Here is a 25,202-nt window from a genome sequence, read left to right as displayed (position 1 = left end):
TAATTCCATCTTTTTATTCATCATGATCCATTTGACTGTATCTAAAATTAATGTTTTTTGCTTCTCCCAAAAACATCGTCTCCCGTAGGTTGCTGCTGATGTAGTAAATCAGCAGTAACGTGTTACTTCAGTGTTTAACAGAGCTAGTCCACAAGGCAGATTTATTTTTTTAAAGCACTTCAAAATAACACACAGAAGGACATCATGATTTACTCAGTTTCTGTTTATATTTAAGTGCTTTAGATGGATTCCAGCAACTGTTCAGGACTGCTGCTTAGTCAGGAAGCACATCTATGTAGCTAAGCCAAAGGACAGTTTAAAAGCCAGTTCAACAGCAACTTCTGTGACTGAATCATGAAAACAGACATAAAACTCCTGAGGTTTTGGATGTAGGAAGAGTCTCCTGGAGAAAAACAAAAATCCAGTGTCAGAGGGAGGTGGTCACTGTTCTAGAAATTCTATTTGTGTTTGACAAGGTTTCAATAGCAAGTTGAAAGTAATTGCAAACAAAGACTAATAGCAGATTTCCACAGTTCTCCTGGAAATCTTTTAGTTCCCATTTATTAGATATTTAAAACAATTTAAATTTCACCTCTACACAGTTTTCTTCGAGACTCTGTCGGGCAAAAGTTCTTCATGTTCTCAATATTCATTCCCACGATACTGGGTTCTCTGCAGTATTTCAAATCTCAGTGCTCTCCAGCTACACTCACAAGAGTGCTTGAGAAGAAAACTATAGTATTCACGTCCTTTTAAATTTACTATTGTTTTAGAATTCCTACATGTCAGCTCTCTGGTTGCCTACCATGTGGGAACCAAAACCATGAAATTATTAATATGTGAGCACAGTAGTTTTCTCCACAAGTGGTACTGAGTTTCACTTGATGTCACACATTGAGCATGCTGAGACTGGAAAACTGAAGCTTTTCTTAACAGGGACAGCAACAGTTTAAACAGTACCCAGGATTTTAACCTGTTAAATCTTAATAGCATTACAGCTGCTCACACACTGTAGTTACATACACTTATTTGTCTTCAGTAGTATATAGGAGTTTTTCTTTTTTTTAAATATTTGAGTTGAAGGAAAATTGGCAGTACCATAAATTGACATACTTTGTAATAAAGATGAGAGTGGTTCAGGAGATATAAAGAATTTCTAAAATTATGATTCCAGACCAAATCCATTATTTATTAATTATTATTAATTATTATTATTTGGTTACATTCACCATAAATGCTTATAAACAAGAGTTTGTGCCACATACTGAAATGCGGTGTTGGGAAGATTATTCAGTGGTAAGTTGGTTTGTGGTCGTCTTCTCCCAAGCTAGCTGGACAAAAGTCTTTACTATTGGCTTTATAGCTCCACAATTGAGGACACAAATTCAGTGAGTCAATCAACTACAGTAAATAAACTCCAAGCCAGCCCCTTGCCCTTAATAATTAGCTGCTGGCATGCTGAAAGTATGGCTCAATGGGAACCTCAGTCTTCCTTCTTCTTCTTCTTTTTCTATCCTTCTAACAAGGACACCAAAGATAAAATGAAAGAGACAAAGAAGGAAAATTACTGTTGTTGATTAACAGATCGTGATCGTACTTTCTGAGTACTGAAGCTATAATGCTGACAAGTAAAGGCTGTGGCCTGCTAGGGTGGGAGAAGGAGGATATAGACAAGTGGTGGTTATAGAATATGGCCAAATGCCGAGGACCTAAACAATTATAAGATTTGCTATAGTCATAACTCTTTCAAGTTACACTATAATTATCTTCCCACTATAAAGTAGGTTTGATGTTTAATATTTACTTCACAAACTCTAGCACTATGTGGTGCCAGGCTATACAAATAAGCATGAGACAGTTGCGCAATAAGGACCATACCCACCAGAACTCAATTGGGGATCAATCTGAAAGATCACTTAAGAAAAAATAATTAACACTTAATATAACCAACAACAGAAAAGTAATTATAATCCATTTATAATGATAATGGCAGAGTTTAATTTCACGTGTTTGTATTTGAAAGCACATTGAAATAAAGACTGCTTTACAAAATGTTGCAAGTGGATTGGTAGTTTAATATCTCAAATATGTTCTCCCCAGTAATAGTTAAATTTGTTCACTTCTCTTTTCATCCCCTCTGAATTTTGTGCATTTCCATCGTTTGTTCCCCCACACCACTGAATAAGAGTTGTGTGCTGGAATAGGAGCACAGGTATGATTCACTTGCAAAGTGGGGACAGTGCACAGGTCTGAGAGGTTAGGAAGAGAACAAAGAATACACAAGATAGAGCAAGATACCAGAATATCAATACATAGCTACAATGGTGGTGGCTGCCATAGAAAACTCTACTATAGATAGATACATCTGAATTTAAACCTGAGTAAGTTTCTTTCTACTTACCCTACAACCCAGTAAGTCATAGTTGGTGGTGGTTTCTTCTGGTCAGTCCAGTTATCAGGAGAACACTCAAACAAAACCCCATGTTCTCTCACTAGATTGAGGTCAGAACTTGCCTTTCTGGAATCTGAATTGCTCCCACTGTCTGCATTTTTCTTTTTCTGTAAAATAGCAGTTTAAATGTTAATATAGTGTGAAATATTTTTTCTGCATAAACAGAAGGATAATGAACTGCAGTGTGATTCATTTGGGAGGAACAGGTAAGTTGCTGGTTCTGTGTAGGATGATCTTGATATCACAATTACTATATCCTGTAAAACAAGATTTGGAAGGTAAAATTAATTTCCTAATGTGTAATTTTATTTTCTCCAAGTGGCTACACACAGTTCTGTTAGCTTGACAGTGATAGTCTTTCAGACTTTGTTTCACATAGTGAGAAGGATACAAGCTCTGTTTTGTGATTGTTTTTCCTCTCAAAACTGAATGCTCACTCTCCCTGCTAGCGCATATGAGGTAATACAGCCACACTGAGAAGCAAGGCATGCTGCCAAAGCTAAGGAGAAGCAAGAACAACAACAAAAATGTGACAAAACAAATAATAAAACTAAACACTGCACCAGAAAAGGACATTTGAATGAACTTGCTTAGACAGGAGTTTCTTTTTTAAATAAACAATTGAAATAGGCAGCAGGTTTAAAAGGCAGCAGGTTTAAAACAAACAGGAAGTATTTTTTCACACAATGCACAGTCAACCTGTGGAACTCCTTGCCAGAGGATGTTGTGAAGGCCAAGACTATAATAGGGTTAAAAAAAGAACTAGATAAATTCATGGAGGATAGGTCCATCAATGGCTATTAGCCAGGATGGGCAGGGATTGTGTCCCTAGCCTCTGTTTGCCGGAAGCTGGGAATGAGCGACAGGGGATGGATCACTTGACGATTGCCTGTTCTGTTCATTCCCTGTGGGGCACCTGGCATTGGCCACTGTCAGAAGACAAGATACTGGGCTAGATGGACCTTTGGTCTGACCCAGTATGGCCATTCTTATGTTCTTAATACCTTGCTAAAAGCACTTTTTCTCTCTTGTTCCAAACATTCCATCAAAAAAGGGTATTCCTGTGCTCTGCCAAGTCAGTAAGAAAACCTTTGTAGAAGTGCAGGATGTTTTCTCATTGAATAGCTGGCACCCACATGGAGAAGATAAAATTATATGCAAGGAAACTAATTTTCTCTTTCTCCTGAGAGAAAGTACCCATTGTCCTGTTATTCCAATATAGATGATGGCTTCCCTCTCACAAAGGGGAGGCAAAACAGATCCCAGTGGGGATAAAACATTCAGGGTGGGAGTTTCAAAAGTGCTTAAAATGGCCTAACCCTGCTTCTGCTGAGGTTCCTGGGAGTTTTTAATAAGTAAAACTAGTGCTTAGTAAAGGAGTGCCCAAGGAGTGACTGAAGATCAAATTGTTACATGGCAGATCTCACTGTAAGATGCTCTGAGCTGCAATGCCCGTGAGGTAGACAAGAATCTGGTGAGTGGGCCCTTACTGTTGCAAAGAGTTTTAACTAGACCAGGAATAGGCAACCTATGGCACACATGCCAAAGGCGGCACGCAAGCTGATTTTCAGTGGCATTCACACTGCCTGGGTCCTGGCCACTGGTCCCAGGGGCCCCGCTGCTGTCCTGGGGTACCTGCTGCCAGCCCGCTGCCGGCTGCGGGTTCTGGCCACCGGTCTGGAGGGCTCTGCTGCCTGCCTGAGGTCCTGGCCACCGGCCCGGGGCTCTGCAGCTGCCGCCAGCTGTGGCCCACTGGCCCCAGCCTGGGGCAGTGAGGAGTGCAGACCGGGGCAAGAGGGGTCACAGCTCAGCACCCCCACCTTAAAAATTGTTCCAGCGCCACTGTACTGGGATATTTTTAAGTCCTGATTTGCTGCTTACATCACTCTCACGCCACGTGGAACAGTGCACTGCGTATGACGTTGAGATTAGAAATGTACATGAAAGAACTGGAATCAGAATTTTCTGACAGATTTCAAGATTTCCAGTGATTTGGCCCAATGCTTTCTTTTCCAATTAAACCTGAAAAGTTAAACGAAAATGACTTGGATTTGTCTGTATTTCAGTGGATGGGTGTTGAAGATTTTGAAATGCAGCTCACTCAGTTAAAAAGCTCAGAATTGTGAGCATCAAAGTTTGGAGATCTGCGGAGTGCACTTGAAACTACCGAGAGAGATCATGGGGCCTCTATTCTGACCTGCTGGACGTGCCTGCCAGTGAAATTTAAGTGTGAAGAAAATTGCGTTTGCAATGCTTTCAGCATTTGGATCCACATACCTGTGTGAACAGGTATTTTCACACATGAAATCTGTCCTCTGTCCCTCTTGGAGATCAGTTAACAACTGATCACTCAGAAGCCTGTGTGCAGCATAAGTATCCAAATACTTGCCAGACATTGGAAAACTCAGCAAGGAAAAGCAAGGATAAGGATCACACTAAACTGATAAGATCTGCACTTTAATTTAATTTTAAATGAAGCTTCTTAAACATTTTAAAAACCTTATTTACTTTACATACAACAATAGTTTAGTTATATATTATAGACTTATAGAAAGATACCCTCTAAAAATGTTAAAATGTATTACGGGTACTCAAAACCTTAAATTAGAGTGAACAAATGAAGACTTGGCACACCACTTCTGAAAGGTTGCCGACCCCTGAACTAGACAATCTGTAGGTCTTAAAATAAAAGTATAATGACATGAAGAGAAACTGAAGTGCATATTCCTCTGAACTGGGTTCTGCTTCAACAAGCAAGTAGTGTGGAGGAAATGCTAAGGTGGGGGGAATTCCCCAGTTCCCCTGGAATCTTGCAAAGACCTCTTCTCCTTCAGAGCTGTTGCTATGTTGAAGGCAGAGGAAAAGAGGCCTCCCTGGAAAGGAAAATATACAGAGGAAGCCCTGAGGAACTTCTGTTTATCTTAGGCAGAAATAGATGACAGGACTTTCAACTTGGCTGTAGTACTGCAAGTCTGCCAACAGGGGTGGAAGACATTTAACTTGCTGGGTGGGGCGGGGCTGGGGGGAAAAAGATTGCTGATGGAAAATATCAGAAGAGGAACCTCATATCTACCAGCAAAGGGAGGGACAAAGATGTAAAGTCCAACAGTACTGGATTAACAGAACAGTGGGTACCCATGTGGTCGAAAGGTTTTTAACTGCTCAAACTGTGCTGCTTTTCAAAGTTGATACAGTAAACTTCTGAAGCACTGCTCACTAATGCAATAGTGGAGAATGAAACAAAGAGTATGGGACGTCAAACGGTAGACACTCTAGGGAGGGGCTGCATTACTGCAGAGAAGAGCTGCCTCTCACAGTCTGGTCATGCTGATGTGCCAAGTCGAAGACCTAAGGTCACTAAAAAAGCTATAAATATATGTCATCTAGCATTCCAAATGCTTCTCTCAAATAAAAATGTGTAGTTGTCTTATCCAATTTTCCTTTTGACATTTGTCCACCATCCATAATTTAGCATCATTTACACTACTCATTCAGAAACTAACAAGGACAGGAAGAGCAGGGAACTTGTAAATCAGGAATAAGGCGCACTGGCAGAGCTATGTAGGCTATTAGTCCTGTACTTTCATGAGCATTAAAATTCCTTCCCCTTCACATTTATACACAGATCAGAACTGTGACACGCTATACCTCAAAGTAACACCCTAGAACCCCCATATTCAACACTGTGATATGATTATGATATGTTTTGTACAAAGTATGCCTTGTGAACCATCATTTAAGAAGTCTTGATTTGCTGAACATTAATACCCTGTTGGATTGTATGTACCATCATTGTATGTGAAGTTATGAAGTATTGCTATATGTATTACTGAAATATGTTGTGAGGTTGGAAAACACCCAGAGCTGGTCTTTCAATTGCAACAAAGGAGCAGCTATCACTGGCCAGACAGGCATTAATGGCCCACCAAGAAGAATCCACTCTCCCAGCGGCTCCTTAGAGGGGGCACTTATGCAACAGAGACTGCCTGACCAATGGGGACTGCCTGACCCCCACATCACAGCAAGGATCTTTCTAGCAGCTGGAAGAAGGTATAAAGAGGGACAGTGACATCATCACTTGGCCTCTCTCCCCTCCCATCTCAACACCTGGAAGATTGACTCTAGAAGACAAAGATTTTGAGCTAGGGAGATTGGTCCAGGCATAGAAGGGAGTCCAGTCTGTGTATTGAGGAACTGTGAGCTGCCTGTAATGTGTCTGTTAGGGTTAAGAGACTGCTTGATCCAAATCTTGCTTAGGGCAGGTCCACACTACAGCCTAAGTTGATATAACTTGCGTCGTTCAGGGGTGTGAAAAAGCTCCCCCCACAAAGCAATGCAAATTTCACACTGTCCACACCAGCGCTATATTGGCGGGGGACACGCTCCTGACAACACAGCTTCCGCTTCTCACTGAGGTGGAGTAATTATGACGACAGGAGAGCACTCTCCCGTTGGCATAGCATGTCTTCACCAGACGTGCAACAGCGGCGCAGCCTGTGCCGCTGTAGTGTAGACTTGCCCTAAGTCTGTTGAAGTCAGAATTTAGACTGCATTTCTATTTTACTTCTTAGGTAACCAATTTTGATCACTATGCCTGCTGCTTATAATCACTTAAAATCTATCTTTCTGTAGTTAATAAATCTGTTTTATACTTTACCTAAAAGTGTGTTTTTAGTTGAAGTGCTTGTGGAATCTCAGCTCAGGTTAACAAGGGCTGTTTCACATCCATTACCCTTTCGTCAGAGTGGCAAACTAGTTAATGAGTTTGTATTGCACAAGGGAGTCTTGAACAGTGTAAGACAGTATATTTCTGGGGTGCAAGGCTGGGGTGATTGACTGGTGCCTATCTCTGTATGATTCATGAATGGCTCAGGGAGCATTCATGCAATTTTGCTGGGTGTCAGACAGCCCAGGCTGGAGAGTTAAGGGAGCACAGCGGTCCCCCAGTTCCAGGTTGTACCCCAGGGATCCTGTACAAAAACACATTCATTTCAGATGCTGAAGAAAAACATCAGAATCTAAGTTGCCTGTCACCTACTGTACAGTATGTAGGGTTTCTAGTTTTCAGTGTTTATTTTTCCCCATTCCAGTGTTTATTTTGAATTTTTGCATACATTTAAAATAGTAAAAATCAGTGATTTTTCAGTGTTTAGAAAATGGCCCAAAATTCATTATTAATCAATTTTATTACCATCATTTTGGTCCAATATTGTGCATCTCTATAATATTCCAAACACACAGCAATATTTTGTTGATCTAAAAATCATACAATGTGAATACATATTTCTGTGTATCTTAGTTATCCATTTATCATGCACTGTAAACTAAAAAGTCACAGCTTCCAAATGCCAAGCAGACAGCTACAGCGTATGTTGCTGGACCAAATTCACAAAAACTGTCTGTAAATTTTCTCACAGGAATAGTCCAGTCCCAAAATGTTATAAAACTGGGTTACACGTGTGCCTGATTCTCCTCAACAAGAAAATCTTTGTTCTCCATAGCATATTCATCAGTTCTTTTTGACCTACAGGGCGTTGGGAGCTCAGCTGGTGTCCACTGTAATGACATGTGCGTGAAACAGGCAGGAAGGGTGCATGCTGATGTGGCTGTGGCCATAACAGATGTTTTCACTTTCAGACGCGTGTATCCAATTTTTATTGGTTACACCTGGAAATGCCTACGCATGTGTCAGTGGTTTCTTTATCCAGGTATTTTTGGTGTAAACTAAAAATTGGAAACCTCATGTACTTGTTAGTTGTGACCAAAGGCAATCTGAACTTAAAAGAAAAGGTTTTTCAACTTGTGTTATTTTAACTACTTATATGCAAAACCAACATTCTCCTTTTTTCAGCTACATTTTCTGCTTGCTTTTGGATTTCTGTACCTCCCTATAGAAGTGTCAAAGGTATAAACTAATTTGCAGCCAAGATTCCAGTCAACAGAGCATCAATTTATGTACAGTTGATGAAAAAATTCTCACTATTCAAGTATTATTCTAAGTATTAAGCAATCCTAACAGATTTATGTCTGGGTAACAGTCCAATCTGAAAAGACCTCTTAGGTACACACACCTCACACCTCCAAACTACAAACAAACTTGAAGGAAGACTTCACTGCTGTTTGCAAACTGTATTCATTCACTCTGTACAAGTGCTTTCCATTCCTCACCATTTGTGAGAATTAAAGTACAGTTTTGCCTACAGGCAGCATGGTGAGGAAATGCCACCTGGTCAATAGCTTGGGATTACTTCTTTCTCACTAACTGCTCTGTCTGCTACTTCTAAGAGCTTAAAAAAATGGTACACAACATCCATGTATATTTATGTCAAAATGTAAAGTTTTTGCCCCCAAAGGAGCTGGAGAGTTCAAGGAATTAGTCATGGATTATCAGCTATTTGGTTCAAATCAGTAATGACTGACAGTTGCTACAAACAAACCAGGACTGTAGAAAAAAATTGTACTGCACACACATCAGTGGATCTATTTATAATCCAAGTCTCTAAAGATGTGACATTCATTTATTTAGTTTTTTTGTGTGTGCATCGACTATTATCTTGCATCTAGGTGAATTATATACAAAGTAAACTAGGACTGTCAAGCAATTAAAAATATTAATCATAATTGTGCGATTAATCTTATTAAAGAATAACAGAATATCATTTATTTTAAATATTTTTGGATGTTTACTATATTTTCAAATATATTAATTTCAATTAAAACACAAAATACAAAGTGTACAGTGCTCACTTTATATTTATTTATTACAAATATTTGCACTGTAAAAAACAAAAGAAATAGTATTTTTCAATTTACCTCATACAAGTACTGTATATCAGTCACAAATTTAATTAATGCATTATTTTTGTAACGAGCGTCATCAGCATGGAAGCATATCCTCTGGAATGGTGGCCAAAGCATGAAGGGGCACACAAATGTTTAGTTTCAGAGTAACAGCCGTGTTAGTCTGTATTCGCAAAAAGAAAAGGAGGACTTGTGACACCTTAGAGACTAACCAATTTATTTGAGCACAAGCTTTCGTGAGCTACAGCTCACTTCATCAGATGCAACATGATGCATCCGATGAAGTGAGCTGTAGCTCACGAAAGCTTATGCTCAAATAAACTGGTTTGTCTCTAAGGTGTCACAAGTACTCCTTTTCTTTTTACAAATGTTTAGGATATCTGGCATGTAAATACCTTGCAATGCTGGCTAAAAAAAATGCCATGCAAATGCCTGTTCCCACTTTCAGGTGACATTGTAAATAAGAAGCAGGCAGCAGTATGTCCCATAAATGTAAACATACTTGTTTGTCTTAGCGATTGGCTGAACAAGAAGTAGGACTGAGTGGACTTGTAGGCTCTAAAGTTTTACTCTGTTTTATTTTTTGAATACAGTTATGTAATAAAAAAATCTACATTTGTAAGCTGCACTTTCACGATAAAGAGATTGCAGTTGAGTACTTGTATTAGGTGAACTGAAAAATACTATTTCTTTGTTTATCATGTTTACAGTGCAAATATTTGTAATAAAAATAATAATATAAAATGAGCATTGTACCCTTTGTATGCTGTGTTGTAATTGAAATCAGTATATTTGAAATTGTAAAAAAAATCCACAAATATTTAATAAATTGCAATTGGTATTCTATTGTTTAACAGTGCAATTAGAAGTGCGATTAATCGATACATTTTTTTAATCACGATTAATTTTTTTGAGTTAATTGTGTGAGTTAACTGTGATTAATTGACAGCCCTAAGTAAAACAAATAATTTGGCACCAGATTCCACCCAGATAAAGCTTGCAGTGACTCAGATAATCACAACTGCCACGATTTCACAGGGCAGAGAGACAATGTCTCAAGTGGACGAGGCCCATATGCACACAATACGATCAATGACAGTTGGTGCAATGATATATAAATCTCTAGGAGTGTGTTAAAAAGTCTCATGAAGGGGAAAAAAAATCCTATTAGAGTCGTAATAAATGCTGCTTGCAAGAAATTGGAAGAGCATACACCTTGTGTGCCTTTCTCACACCTAGAAGAGATTACTTGGCAACATGCCTGAAAGGAATTGGTAGTGGCAATGTGTTTTTTACTGGACAGATGTCCACATTAAAAACTCACCATAACAAACATTAGTGGCTGGCCAATTTGTTGGCAGTTTTAACAGGAAGGCCAAAGAGATTGAGAATGAGCTACCCTCTCACCTTCAGAGATAGTCTCTTCAGATGAGGGTTGAAACACAGTGGCGGGGAGGGAGGGGGGGAGCTTAAACTGTCACTGCACATGCCATACACTTTCTGTGAAGAAACAGAGAACTTAAATCTCCCGTGTTGTCAAGCTAGCATCCTTCAAAAGCACTACATTAACAACAAAAAAACCTGTTTTTGTAGAAGGCAGGAGAGGGTAAATGATTTTAGTTCCTATCTTGCCATTCTCTCCTAGAGGCCTTCTGTGAAACTCTTTGCTAAATTATAGACAGTACAGGAGTCATAACACCACATCCCACCGAGCAATCTAATTTTCTGATTCTCAGAGCACTGTCTTGTGGAGGTGAAGCCCTTGTGATATGCATGATTGGTTGGACAGTCTGCCCATATAAGTAAAACACTTAGTAAATTAAAAAGAAAGTTCACAAAGAATCTTCTACTGGGGGACTATTTAAATGCTGAAGTGATAGTAGTCTTGAAAATATTAAGTAGGAGATTAAGTAAAGAAAAAAGTAGAAGAAAACAATTCTGTTAGGAAGACAAAGTTTCTTACTTCTTTCATCACGGTCTGCTGGAAAATGGAGCGAATCGAAAGACAGCAACGATGAAAATTCTTGATTAGCTGAGGGTGGATGGAGCCACTAAGCTGTTGTACTTCTTTATGCGTTGGAGTAATAAAGATTCCTTGCATTGTTTCTAAAGAAATATAGTGGAAGAGGGTGTTCTCAGGACCAGACGTCAACCTTCAAAAATTAGAATAAGTGATTTTGAATTAACCCTTGTCTAGACAACACACTCTCTTACACTTGATTGCTTTCTGCTGGTGGTAACATGGTATGAGAATGGAAACAGACATTGTCAAGATTTTCCTATTTCTACACAAGATACATTTCCTTCTAATTAAAACTGTTAACACTGATTATTTAAAAAAAACAGTGATCATGGAAGTAAACTGGGGGTTACTGCCCTACTCCAAAGAGGTAGTATTATCCAAAACAAAAAAGAAAGCATAAATAAGTAGCTCACTCAAAATAGAAAAGACGTTTAAGAAGGACATATTAGTCACAAAGTCACCTCTGTGCTGTGGGTTATAAAGAACAAAGCTGTTCTTTAAACCAAACTACTGTTCTTGTTCTGTTTTTAAAGCTTGAAGACAACTGCACTTCTAATGTTATTCTCTAATATCACTTCTAATGTTATTTTCCATTAAGTATTTTCCCCACTAATACCCTGGGTTAGCACCCATTTTATTTTCATATACAAGTTTCAGTTTTGGTAAGCGAGACCATAGTCATACTTTCCTTGTCATACTATATTGACTGAAAACAGTGAGTTACTAGTATATATCCAACCATCTTAATTAAAAGAAACTGAGTGTGATATGTTTATATAAAATAATATTTATATATAAATGTGTACATTTGATGTTACAGTGGTTTTTTTAGTCATACAGAATAAAGGAGATGAATAGAATGCTGCAAACAGCCAGGAGGTTTCCAAGAACAAGTGAAAATGAATGAGGGAGGTGGGTGGATAGGACGGTAACATTTGCAAATAATCTGTTGACAGCGGTTATATTAAGCCTGAGGTAACATGAGAGACTAACAGAATAGGAGTTAAGAAACAAGACAGTGGTTACAAAGGAAAAATGTAATAGTTCCTCTGTCAGTCAGAACTTCTAACTCCTCAAGAGAGTCATCAGGAAGTGCCTTAATGGAAAAAATAAAATAAGATAAAAAAACCCTCCAAAACGCGGAGGCTGAGGCTGGATTTCCAGACAGAAGGCCAGATCTTCAGTTGACATAAACTGATGTAAGTCCACTAATGTAAATAAGAGCTACATTGATTTATGCCAACAGGGAATATGATGCAGAGATTCAGTTATAGTTACATTGTTAATTAGTAAAAGTACACACACAATTTAAATTATTAAATACACTTGGTCAAATTCTCTAAGCACAGACACAAAATTGAAAATATTGTGTTAAACATACTGTTTCATATTTACATTAAAATTGAAGATTATTTTAGATGCAAAACATCACTTATGACTTTTTTGTTTTTTTAAAGACTACATTTTCCTGATCTCCCCTTTTCACCAGGACACTCTTAGGCCAAAAGCATAGCACTAATGATATAGCATGGATTAAAAAATCATTGGAAGATGAGTAAATGGAATGTACACACTTCCTTGCAATTTTACATTTTACTGATGGACCTTCTTAACTAGAGTGGCAGAAGAGAGACGCTACCTGCAGTTTGGAGTTTGGACTCACCTATGGGATGGAATAATCATCACAGGAGAAATTAGTCTCTGTGGAAAAGGCCAGCACAAAGCCAGTGCACCACTTATGTTTTATTTTTGAGGGTGAGACTTAAGTGGGATACTGGCATTGTGCTTGGCCTCTGCACAGAGGTGAAATTCACTCTATCAAAGGCTAGTATTCAGACTGTAAAAAATTAATGTAAGAGGTGTGGCTAAATCCCCTGCACTGCTTTGAAAACTGGGGAGGGCTGTGATGAAATACACAAAAATTCAGAGATTCACAGAGTTTAAGGCCAGAGGGGACACTAGTCTGGTCTCCTGCATATCAATGGTCATTTAATTTAATCCAGTAACCCCTGCATTGAGCCCAGTAATTTGTGTGAACTCAGGCTTGTTTGTTCCACAGGCTTGATTTTTTTTGAGAAACTGTGCCAAATACTGGCATACAATAAGTAGCCCACTATTAATTTTGAAACATTCCTCTAGTGTGACAACTTGATTAGTTGACTCCAAAATCCCTCACAATAAGAATGCCCTCCTCACTTCTGCAGCTTCAGAGGTGGGGAGGCTTTGTCTGGGCCAGAAGGGAAAAGAAAACCTTGAGGTCTCTTTAAGGATTGTCCCCCTCTAGTGAGAACTCCGTTTCCTCATCAGTTTGAGGAGCAAGAGTGTGGAGGGAGAAGGGGAGCTTCCTAGCTCAGTGGCTGGATTGAAGGGTGCAGCAGGATTAGGGGAGGGTATCACCTAAAGAAGGTAGGGAGCTGGGCTGCAGCGCCTAATGTCTGGTAGGGGCCAACACCTCTCCCCTCATACCCTTAACCCTCAGATGAGGCGAGGGAAGTGGGGTCACAGCAGTGGTGTTGGGATCAGTGTAAAGGTGTGGAAGGAAGTGGTTAGGGCAGCCTTCCCCCAGATGGCAGGAATTACAGAAGGAAGAACAACCAGCACTAGATAAGTTATTGCCAGGTAATTTCTCAGAAATGTTAATAAAGTTGCAGCCTAGTTAAAATACATTCCTAGTGTCTTATCCCTATATGTGTGGGGTTCAGAATAATGCATTATGGGAGAGGTAGTGTTCATCACTAAGCATATTTAGATATATTGTAGGAAGTAAGGAAAACTGGTTACACAGTAATGTAAAAAAAACCCCCAAACCTTGGCTCTTACTTCAACTGTTCTCCTGCTTGACCACAGCGACTGTGTGTCCTCTATGTCTACGAATATGTCACAGAAGTTGCGGAAGTCATGGATTCTGTGACTTTCTGCAATCTCCATGACATTGGGGCTCTGCAGCAGCCTGGCCGCCACAGCAGCAGAGGACCTCCATAGCTCCAAGCCACTGTGGTGCCCGCCCCCCCCCAGCTCCCAGCCCTGCAGGGCAGCGGGGGATCCCCGAGAGCTTCCCAGCTGGCAGCGGCATCAGGGACCCTGCAGAGCCCAGCCCTACTGGTGGCAGGAGATTCACAGTTCCCAGTCATTTCAGGTGGTGGGGGGACCCTTTCCCCAGCTCCCAGCCCTGCTAGGCGGCAGGGGATCCCTCGCAGGTCCTAGCCTTGCGGTCAGGGGTCCCTCTCAACTCCTGCCACTGCATGCAGTGGGGCAGGGTGCTGGACCCTCCTTTCTCCCCATTTTGTCAGGGATGTTTTCAGTAAAAGTTAGGGATTGGTCACGGCTTCTGTGAATTTTTGGTCATTGCCCATGACCTGTCCATGACTTTTACTAAAAATATCCATGACAAAATTGTAGCCTTACATAGAACCTTTGGTGATTTGCATATGTCTTTGGACAAAAATGGTGAATGTGGTCTGAAAAATAAAATATTTAATAAAACCAATAATCTCTTACTTGACAGCATTATAGAGTTCCATATCTTTCTCTGAAAGATTCTTTTTCAGGTTTCCTAAATGAAAAGGATTTGGAAGGGTATGTTTCTTTTTAGTGACCTAAAAAAAAAAAAAAAGGCACAGTAAACTAACAATAAGGACATCTAATCAAGGACCAAAATCCAGCCAATGATATCATTTATTTAAAATGGAAGTATTAAAAAAAATTAAATAGTTTCAGCAATTTGTAGAATGTACTTTATAGGGTAAAGTCTATTTCAGGCTAAAACCAATTGGTAGCATTTGTTCAATGTATAACAAGTTTCCTTGGTCAATATTGCTTATGCTTTTATAATCTTTGGAAAAATTCTCCAATTACTTTTGTAGTTTTCAACACAGCTGTGCCCAATTTAGTCATCAGAAGGCCAAATATTTAGAAGAGATGATGATCCAGATGAAAAAAACAGGTGCTAATTGTGGTCCTCATCCAAAGCTCACTGAAGTCAAGGAGAGTCTTTCAACTGACTTCAGCATGCTTTGGATCAGGCCCTTACGCCCCCAATTAAGCAAGGTGCTTAAATGGCTGCCTAACTTTAAACATCTGAGTAGTCTCATTGATAATTTTAGTTCTAGTTTTAGTTAAGAACTGAAAGTATCCTAATGAAACTCAGGAAAACCAACACTGACTTCTTAAGCACCAGGAGTTGCATTATATAAATCCAAAACAAATAAATACATAATTATAGCACTAAACTAACTTTAAAGTAATCAAGCATAATTTATAAAAAATACAAAGAATTATCCTGTTTCCATTTATACAGAAAAAATAATTCCCAATGAATGAGTGAAATGCGTCAGTTTTTGTTCATTTTTTCATAGCTGTCTCCACGGTCACAGAATGCAACTAGAATCCGCAACCTTACCGTACATTTCTTAGGCTATTTCTACACTATGCACCTTTTAGTAACACAGCTCTGCCACTACAGCCATGCCGTTAAAAGGCATGCAGTGTAACTGCTGTTTGTCAGCAGGAGAGAGCTCTCCCACCTACAAAATACTTCCACCTCCAATGAGCGGCGGTAGCTTTGTCGGCAGGACAGCTCTCCTGCTGACAAAGCGCTGTTCACACTGGTGCTTTTAGTCGGCAAAACTTTTGTCATTCGGGGTGTGTGTGTATGTTTTTTTTCACACCCCTGAATGACAAAAGTTTTGTGATTCAGGTTCCAGTATAGAAAAAGCCTTATTAATAACTCTTTTTTCCTCAGTGAATATCAGTCCGCCTCACATTTATTAAAACATTTACCATAAGAGGCAAACATCCAGAATAGCACTGGTTAATTTCTGAACATTCCGTTGGCTGTACCTACCTTCAAAAGTTAAATAGTTTAATACATAACACATTGTAATAACAATAATACCTTGAACAAGCTACCACTTCCCTCAGACCCGCCAAAACCTTGGGATTCTTTTCGTTCGTGCTTTCGGACCTGATCTAGTGTAGCAAGTGGGTTAAGGCCTCCACCTTCTTCAGGACCTTCACTGCCATTGTCAGATCCTCCGCTGCTCCTTGAGGGACTGGGCTTACGTGTCCTTAAGGAGGAGTCAGTGAAGAGTGTTCTCTTGCTTGTTGTAGAGGTCGCAGATTTGGAAGTATTTTGCAGTTTACTAAGGATGGGTGGGGTTGTAAAGCTTTCCAGTTTGTCACGTGATGCAGGAAGGAACCAGTCAGCACAAGATAGACATGGAATGGAAGGAGATTCTAATCTTTCCTCTATGCTAGAATCTATGCCTTCCAACTGAAGTATAGTTGCTTTGATCTGATCAACGTATATACAATCTGGTCCTGGATTCCCAATGGCTTTGGAAGTGCAACCCCCTGTCTCCAGCAAAACACACAGCATAAAGTGTCTCTGTAAAACAAATGGGTATAAAAAATTAATCTTTGATTTAAAATACTGCATACTGTAGAATCCATTCTATATTACACTCCCTATCAAATCTAATATGGTATCTCAGCAAATTACAAAGATTTGCAAAACTGGACAGGTCCCCTGCCCTCCAACAAGAGCCACTTTATGTCAAAATCATTCCTTAGGGCTTTTTTTCCCCCGCATTACAATTCTCATGCAAATGAATGTTTATTTAATCACAAGTTATGAAAATTAAATTACTGTGCATATGAGAAACTGCCTCTTAAATAGTTATTTGCTGGTTATTTTTAAAATAATTTCCGCTCAAAATGGATGAAGTATCTGAAAAACATCAGATTATAAAAGCAAAAATTTCAACTTAAGTGAACAAAAGAGCATCAAAACCATGACAATTTTATTTATGCTTAATTTTATAAGCTTTATGAATATTAATAATAATTGTATTCCCCAGCTGAAAAATTCTACATCAATTCACAGCTGCAATAAGGATGTTTTTTAAATGATGAAATCAGTGCATGCTTAGTACTGGAAATATGTAATAACATTTTACAATGTAAAGGCAACAGCAGAACAGACAATCAAACCATGGGTGCTCTGGAAATTGTAACTTACCAAACCAACTATTAGTAAAAAGTATCTTGCTTCAGGCTCTCTGTATCCTGTAACACCTGAAGCTTCACTTGGTTGGAGGTGATTGTGTGGAAATACTTCTCGCCATATCACTAACTGGCCAATCCTCTGTTCTGCTGCCAAGGGTAACAGGCAATAGTGTCGACTATATAAAGCTATATCAATAAGATCCTCCTTTGGTAAGTGATTGCCAATCAAATAGCCCTTAATTAAATCACAAAAAAGAATGCACATTCAATAAAAATAACAATACTTTTCACTATATAGTGTCTTTTAATCTAAAGATCTCAGTGTTTTACATATTAAAATCATGAGCTCTTTGGGGCAAGCAGTGGGGATTATCTTTTATATTGTGTGTGTATAGTACCTGGTCCATGACTGGGGTTTTTAGGTGCTATGATAAAACAAGAACAAACCAACAAATAAGCAACACTCCTGTAAATTATTATTCCAGTTTTACAGAGGTGTAAAACTGAGGCATACAGAAGTGAAGTGGCTTGCCAAACACCTAGTTGCAGAATCAGTAATGAACCAAAGAGTTTTAATTCCCAGTCCCCTGTGTAACTACCACAAAACACTAGCTCTTTGACTGAAATTAATATGTTTCCCAGACAAGGACAAGAACTGAATATTACCAAAACAAGGATTTAAAATATGACCCTCATAACTGTACATCATAAAAATTACATAGTATTAATTAAGTCCTGCTATATTTCCCTTTAGAACAATAGCTTAAAAGTATTGCCGCCTGAAGGCTTTATTCTGCTAGCTACTGAGCACTTCCTGCAAGGTACTGAATATCTCAACTCCTAGGTGCCTATCACCTCATAAGATTGGACTGGAGTTTGAATGGTCACTAGCTTTTCACCCAAAACAGAGTTGAGATTTGTTGGCAGGCGAAGTCTTCTGCTAACACTGCCCTTTCTGTACCTCTTTTGATTTTCCACATTACATTAAAAAACACGCACACAGGAAACCAGCTGCATGAGTTTTTCTAGAGCAGGTCTGCATGACATGATGGTAAAAATGCCAATGGATGGTCTGCACTAGAGTTTCCATTATTGCTAGCATTTTGCTGGTATTGCACCAGTCTCAGTGTAGACAGGCCTTAGCCTTGTACTTTAGTCATGCAAGTAGACCTAATCCATGGGACTACCTGCATAAGTAAGGATTGGATGACTGAGACCTTAGAACACAAGCTCTGTAGAGAAGGAGTTGTATATTACTTTTTGTTTTGTATGGTTCTGAATATACTGACAATGCTCAATAAATAACATGTTTACAAATACCAGAGGCCAAACTGAAAGAAAGTTATTGATTCAGTTTCTCAAGTCTTATCTATCTGGATAACAGTTACAACCAGAGGCCTTCAGTTAGTGACAGGGATGGGCAAAGAACAATGGTATCAGAATACCACACAATTATTCTCTTATCAATTAATGTGGTAATTCATCACTGACTCCTGTACCTCTTCATTCATCTCTTCACACACACCACATTTTGCAAGATTGTTGTTACTGGTTTCATAAAGATATTTTAGTGCTACATATCATACAGTAAGAATTGTTTTAAGACTTTAAATATTTTATTTGCATCTGTGAAGTAAATGGTTTTGTTCTATTCTGTGAGTTCACTTATGTCTGTTAAACAGACAAAATGACCACACATTGTTCATATTTGTCAAGCTCAGGCAAGTGTCAATTCATGCTTGGCTTATGTTTCTGCTTGGTGCATTTTTCAAAACTCCATGCTGTACTCAAATGGTCTCACCTTATAGAAGAGACAAGATCCCAGAATCATATACAACCGTCTCATGTCATAGTAATCTTCAGACTGCAAACAAAAATATAGTACATTTATAACTCCTGATTGTTACATGAATGAGTGAAGGCAAGTGATACTAATTTCAATAAATAACAGTCAGTGTTATTTAATACTTCAATTTTTTGGAGTACCTTCTTTAAATATTAATTTATTAGCAGCTGAGCATCAGAGGGGTGAAGTTAGAACAAACAGCTAAATAAAATATGACACTTAGACTTTATTGTTGGTTTTCAAGTCACTGCAGAGTCATTTTTATAGTTATTTCCAGCACAGCATAACAGGTACTCAGATTTCCTACTCAGTTCTAATCTATCTGTAAAGCAGATGGCTTTTTTATAGGGTTCTCTAAGTTTCACAGGTCATAACAGCCAGCTAGCTGTTGCATAGCTCTTGCCACCAGAGGGACCTCATATAGCAAATCTAGGAAGACATACCAGTCCTTTTTCACAGTACCTGGAAATATGTTACCCAACATTAACTCGTTCCATTCACCTTTTAATTTAATTGACAAATGCTCTCACAATCACAACACAGATCTCAACTGGGCAGCTTTAATTTTAAATGTAGTGGATACATATAGCTCTGCTCATAAAACAGTATTTATAAATATAATTTTCAATAATCATTAGGAAATTATTTTATTTAAGAAACGAATGGCTTGGTTCCTATTAGACACAAACAGTAAAGTTTAACAAGAAGTGAGACTATAGACATCCATCTGCCTTGTATTTATAGTCCCGGACATTTTATTAGTTAAAAAAAAAAGACAAACCCCAAAATGTTCAGTATTATATATATTCAATAATATTTTCTTTACATGTGCGCATAACAGATCCAGCTATGACTTCATTTTTAAAAAAGTTTCTTCTGAAGCAAGAATTTAAAGAGGGACTTTCATACTGAGGAGAAAACTTTCAAAAGTATAAACATATTTACCTCTCACCATTTGATATGTAGTAAAGGAAATATACAAAAAATGATGCTTGAATGACTTGCTTCTTTCAAGTTTGTTCCAAGATAAAACTTATTGAAAACTGTGAATGTGTATAATTGTACTGTGTAGAGAAAAGCAGCCAGTTCTGTACACACACAGTCACACAATTTTATGCCAATGATATATTATATCATCATTCTCTAACAAGTATTAGGCTTACATCATTAAGTGTTAACACAAATGTGGTAAGAACAATGTCTTAAATTGCACCATATAGCTTTCTAGACTTTCTGTTACTGAGACTTTTAGTTGCTTTCTTATGATTGGTGAGTTTTGTTCTTAATGCTGTACAGCAATTTTAAGGACTATCCGTAACTACTTGAAAGAAAGAGAAAAAGGTGATTTTTACTATTAACTGAAAAAGAAAATATCCCTGTTACAGCAAAGAGTGGCTTTTTAGCTGAGCTAAGCATCAGTCAAGCTTGCAATTATATCAGATCTAGTTTCCACTCAGTGTCCCTATAGTTACTGGTGTAACTGCAAAAAGAAATTCATGAAAAAAGGAAAGTTCTTTAAACTTTTACTACAAATCAAGAAAAAATATGGATGACTGTTACACCATTGTGACATAGCTTTGCTTTGACTTTCAGTTGGTTAAGAAAACTTATGGGCTTTGATCTAAGATTTCTTCAAACTACTGAATGTGAACAGCACAAAGCGCCTGCCCTATAAAAACATGCTCCTTACCAGCTCTGCAAAATCAGCTGCCTCCAAATCACTCAGTGCTGTGTCAATTTCCATCTGAAATATTGAAATGGTGGATATGAACATATTTTTCCAAAAAATATACGGACAATTACAATAACATATATGACATAGTACTAGTAGTCTCACAAGATTAAGAGTAATTATTCGTTACTTTATAGGGAAATGGTAAAAAATTGTACATACTTTTTGCATTAATAATATCAAACATCACGAACATCTGAATTCTCCAAAAGATTAAAGAAAAATCTTTTCCGATTTCTGCATATTTCCCTCACTCTGCTTGTCTGTCTCCTGAACCCACTGTTTTATATAAAGGAGATGTCAATCTTACTTTCTTCATGGACTAAAACTTGAAGGCAGGAGGCTCCCCTGAAAGCTGGCAAAGCTTTAGTATCCAACTGAGTTATTAGAAAAATCTTTTTCACTTTGGATTTACTTTTTGTCTCTATGGAAGTTTCCAAAACTTTCTCACACTTTACCTTTGTTCTACTCAAACAGCAATAAGCTTGCATATTTTTTAGCTTCAGGAGCTGTTGATTAATATAAGTTTTACTAAAAATACTTTTAATTAAAGAACATAATAGCAGCCACCCAAGTTCATGACAAATATGCTACTTAATGAAAAGAATTTTTGAAAGGCCATGGCACCCCTTTTGGGCTCTGTAAACAAGCTGCCTCTTACTGAGATATAGTAAATTTTTCAGATTTATAGAAATGTTAACCATGCTGTTGTCAGTCAAGAAATAATCATGCCTCTCAAGTTCTCCCTTGGTTTAGAACTAAATTATACATCTATCCCACACAGAACTGATATTCTTATTTTTATTATTAAGGAGGATTGCCAGTCCTTCCCTAATTAAGGTTGAAACTAGCTTCCAAATATAAACCCAATTTTTAACCCACTCCCAACTTCACCAAAACCAATCCCCCAGAAATTTCAACTTGTTACACAGTATCACTTTTCTCAAAAATGTGGGCACAAAGAATTTCAGAAGCATGGGGGTTTAAAAATATCCTTGTATACTTTTGAAAGATTTTCCTGCTACTTTCTTGGCTCTCTCTCTCCAGAACAGAGTCACATAGAAAGTTCATATTTCACTTTCCCAAGAGTGTCAAACTCACAGAAATGCCTTTCATATATTTTCTTCAGGGAGACAGATGTCAGAATTAGAGATTAACATGAGAATAAAAAAACCACAGCTATATATACAGTGCTTGAAAAGTCTGTGGTAAGCAGAAAGCTTTCCCAAGTAAGCGCCTTCATTTCTGCAGAATCCAAGCTTTTCTTTAAAAAACAAAACACAACAAAATAAAACCCCAACAAACTCAAATTTCTAGCCCTTACAGTTGCAAAGATAACCTTCCAAATATGAACTGAATGTAAGTACTGCTATCTTCCTTAATTTTCAGATAGAGAACTACACAATATGTCTGCTGCTAGTCAGAGGTTTCACAAGTTGCAGGAGAAAGAAAACTGACCAGTATATTGCCAGTTTTCACTATTGATAATGGGAACCCAACCGGTAGCAGTGAAATTGGGAAGAATCAGGTCAGGTAAATTTCATTCTGTTGCAACAGAGACTGGCACTGAGCTTTTCACAGTGGAGGAGTACTGTCATAAATATAAAGGGAAGGGTAAACACCTTTAACTCCCTCCTGGCCAGAGGCAAAACTCTTTCACCTGTAAAGGGTTAAGAAGCTAAGATAACCTCGCTGGCACCTGACCAAAATGACCAATGAGGAGCCAAGATATTTTCAAAGCTGTGGGGGGGGGAACAAAGGGTTCTCTCTGTCTGTGTGATGCTTTTGCTGGGACCAGAGCAGGAATGCAGGTCAGAACTCCTGTAAAAAGTCAGTAAGCAATCTAGGTAGCTATGCGTTAGATTCTGTTTAAATGGCTGATAAAATAAGCTGTGCTGAATGGAATGTATATTCCTGTTTTTGTATCTTTTTGTAACTTAAGGTTTTGCCTAGAGGGATTCTCTATGTTTTGAATCTGATTACCCTGCAAGGTATTTACCATCCTGATTTTACAGAGGTGATTCTTTTACTTTTTCTTTAATTAAAATTCTTCTTTTAAGAACCTGATTGCTTTTCATTGTTCTTAAGATCCAAGGGTTTGGGTCTGTGTTCACCTATGCAAATTGGTGAGGAATTTTTATCAAGCCTTCCCCAGGAAAGTGGGTGTAGTGTTTGGGGGGATTTTGGAGGGGAGACATTTCCAAGTGGGCACTTCCCCTGATCTTTGTGTAACACTTTAGTGGTGGAAGCCTTTAACCTAAGCTGGTAAGAATAAGTTTAGGTGGTTTTCATGCAGGTCCCCACATCTGTACCCTAGAGTTCAGAGTGGGGAAGGAACAAATAGAGAGGCTGGGGGAGAGGTTGAATACTGGAGACACTCCTTCCAGGAGCCAGGAGAAAAGTAATAGAAATGCCCCCCACAACTGCAGCAGTCAGGACTAGCAGAAACATCCCACCTTGGCTGCAGCCAGAAGGCTCTTGTGGGGGAGAGAGGAGGCAAACAGAGACGTCTCCCTTTCAGAACCCATGGAGTCTTAGGTAGGAATTCCAGCAACTGGGAAGTGGTGGAGATTGGCTTTTTACTTAAATATTGCTCCTGGATGGTGGATCTCCCTACTCTTTTATCAGTCTTAACTAGTAGGTTTAGTCCTCTGAGTTTTAGACATCTGAAACATTTCCAACCCTTATGTATTTCTAAGGGGGTGGTTGAGAGAGTTGATGCAGGTGTGTGTTTGGGTTATGAGGATGGGAGAGAGAGAGAGAGAGAGAGAGACTGATGGGAGACATGAGGAAAGAAGAAAGGAAGAGAGATTTTTGGGGAGAAGAAGGAGATAAGATATAAGGGGATGCAGAGAACACAGTGAAGAGAAAGAAAAAAGAGTAAACAGGCCCTGAAAACAGCAGAAAAAATACATCTTTGTTTATTAGAGAGACGAAGTGGGTGAGGTCATATTTTTTAGGTTACGTCTACACTTGAGACCTTACAGCAGCACATCTGCACCGATACAGCTGTGGTCTATAAGGTCTCCTGTCTAGCTGCTCTATGCAGATGGGAGAGAGCTCTCTCGTCAGCATAATTAAACCACCTACAACGAGCAGCAACAGCTATGTCAGCGGGAAAGTGTCTCCCACTGACATGGCGCAATCCACACCGTTATGTCAGTCAGGGTGTATTTTATCGACAAAAGTGCTAGTAGTAAACACAGCCTTATTGACTAAACTTCTGTAAATGAAAGAGACAAGCTTTCAAGCTTTACAGAGTTGTTCTTCAGGTCTGGTAAATGTACTCAGAGTGTCACAGCTAAATAGTGGGTGGAACAGATAAGGAGTAACTATTCAAGGTGAAGTGGGCAGTTAACACCTATATCGTTATGGATCACTTAATTCACAGATCTAGTAACCACCCCAAACACATCAAGAAATCTGTTATCTACAGACAGGCACTCAGACATCACAGAACATCCTCTGAGGAGAAAATCTGGGTTACACACCTTAACACACTTAAAGTTACCTTCACCAAACAAAGACACTCCACTGAAGATGGAGATTGCATATGCCAGGAGTGGCCAAATTTACTGACCCTCCGAGCTGCATACAACAATCTTCAGAAGTTTGAGAGCTTGGGCACACTTGCCAGGACTCTGGCTTCAGCCCCGTGGGAGGTGCCTGACAGGGCTTGGGGCTTCATACCTGCTCCTGCTGAAGCCCTGATCCCCAGCAGGTGTGCCCCACAGAGCTGAAGCCCTGAGACTCCTCCCCACTCCACACTGGGCAGAAGCCCCAAGGCCCATGCTCCCCACTGAGCAGAAGCCCCTACCGACCACCCTGCTGCATGGCAGAGGTCACAAGCGCTCTCCCTCCTATCAATCTGGTAGGTGGAGAATGGGGGGGGAGGTGTAGGGGGCTTCGCAAGCCGCACTTTAAAGGTAAAAGAGCTGCATGTGGCTCACAAGCCACAGTTTGGCCACCCCTGGCATATGCAATGGGTCACCCAAATACTATGAGAGACCCTTTTCAAAAAGGGGGAAAAAAACCCCCTAAGACCATACATACCCCTCATTATCACCTACCACTCACGCTGGAACCCATATGTATCGTTAAACAGTTTCAACCATACTCAGTGGAGACCACAACTTGCAAGAAGTCTTTCCTGAACCCCCTTTTCTGGTCTTCAAACAACCCCCCAACCTCTCTAAGCTCACTGTCAGAAGCAAGCTGCCCACAGACCAAGACACATCAACTCAAAGAGGCTCCAGCCCCTACCAGAACAACAGATGCAAAACCTGCAGACATATCTTCAGTGCTACAATGATCAATATGCGCCCCAACGTGCCCTTCAAGA

At 39.1% G+C, this 25,202-nt stretch overlaps 1 protein-coding gene across 4 annotated transcripts in view; it reads right to left on the bottom strand.

The window, feature by feature from the left end:
* INTU (inturned planar cell polarity protein) overlaps nucleotides 1-25,202 on the bottom strand; it is a 112,642-nt gene continuing 87,440 nt past the window's right edge. For 2 of the 4 annotated variants that reach the window (XM_084626363.1, XM_084626362.1), the window contains exons 9-16: nucleotides 20,819-20,872; nucleotides 19,084-19,146; nucleotides 17,296-17,517; nucleotides 16,171-16,662; nucleotides 14,775-14,872; nucleotides 11,217-11,406; nucleotides 2,402-2,559; nucleotides 1-403 (exon numbers count right to left, since the gene is read on the bottom strand). In XM_084626363.1, the coding sequence (XP_084482489.1) occupies nucleotides 292-403; nucleotides 2,402-2,559; nucleotides 11,217-11,406; nucleotides 14,775-14,872; nucleotides 16,171-16,662; nucleotides 17,296-17,517; nucleotides 19,084-19,146; nucleotides 20,819-20,872 (1,389 nt within the window). In that variant the 3' untranslated portion in view covers nucleotides 1-291. The remainder of the gene's footprint in view (nucleotides 404-2,401; nucleotides 2,560-11,216; nucleotides 11,407-14,774; nucleotides 14,873-16,170; nucleotides 16,663-17,295; nucleotides 17,518-19,083; nucleotides 19,147-20,818; nucleotides 20,873-25,202) is intronic. The other 2 variants (XM_084626365.1, XM_084626364.1) reach the window with 1 other exon arrangement.

The sequence above is a fragment of the Lepidochelys olivacea genome, assembly GCF_965140295.1.
Source record: "Lepidochelys olivacea isolate rLepOli2 genome assembly, chromosome: 4".
In the NCBI taxonomy this organism is placed as follows: Eukaryota; Metazoa; Chordata; order Testudines; family Cheloniidae; genus Lepidochelys; species Lepidochelys olivacea.
The sequence above is the reverse complement of the archived record's forward strand: the minus strand, read 5'-3'. Positions and strand labels throughout refer to the sequence as shown.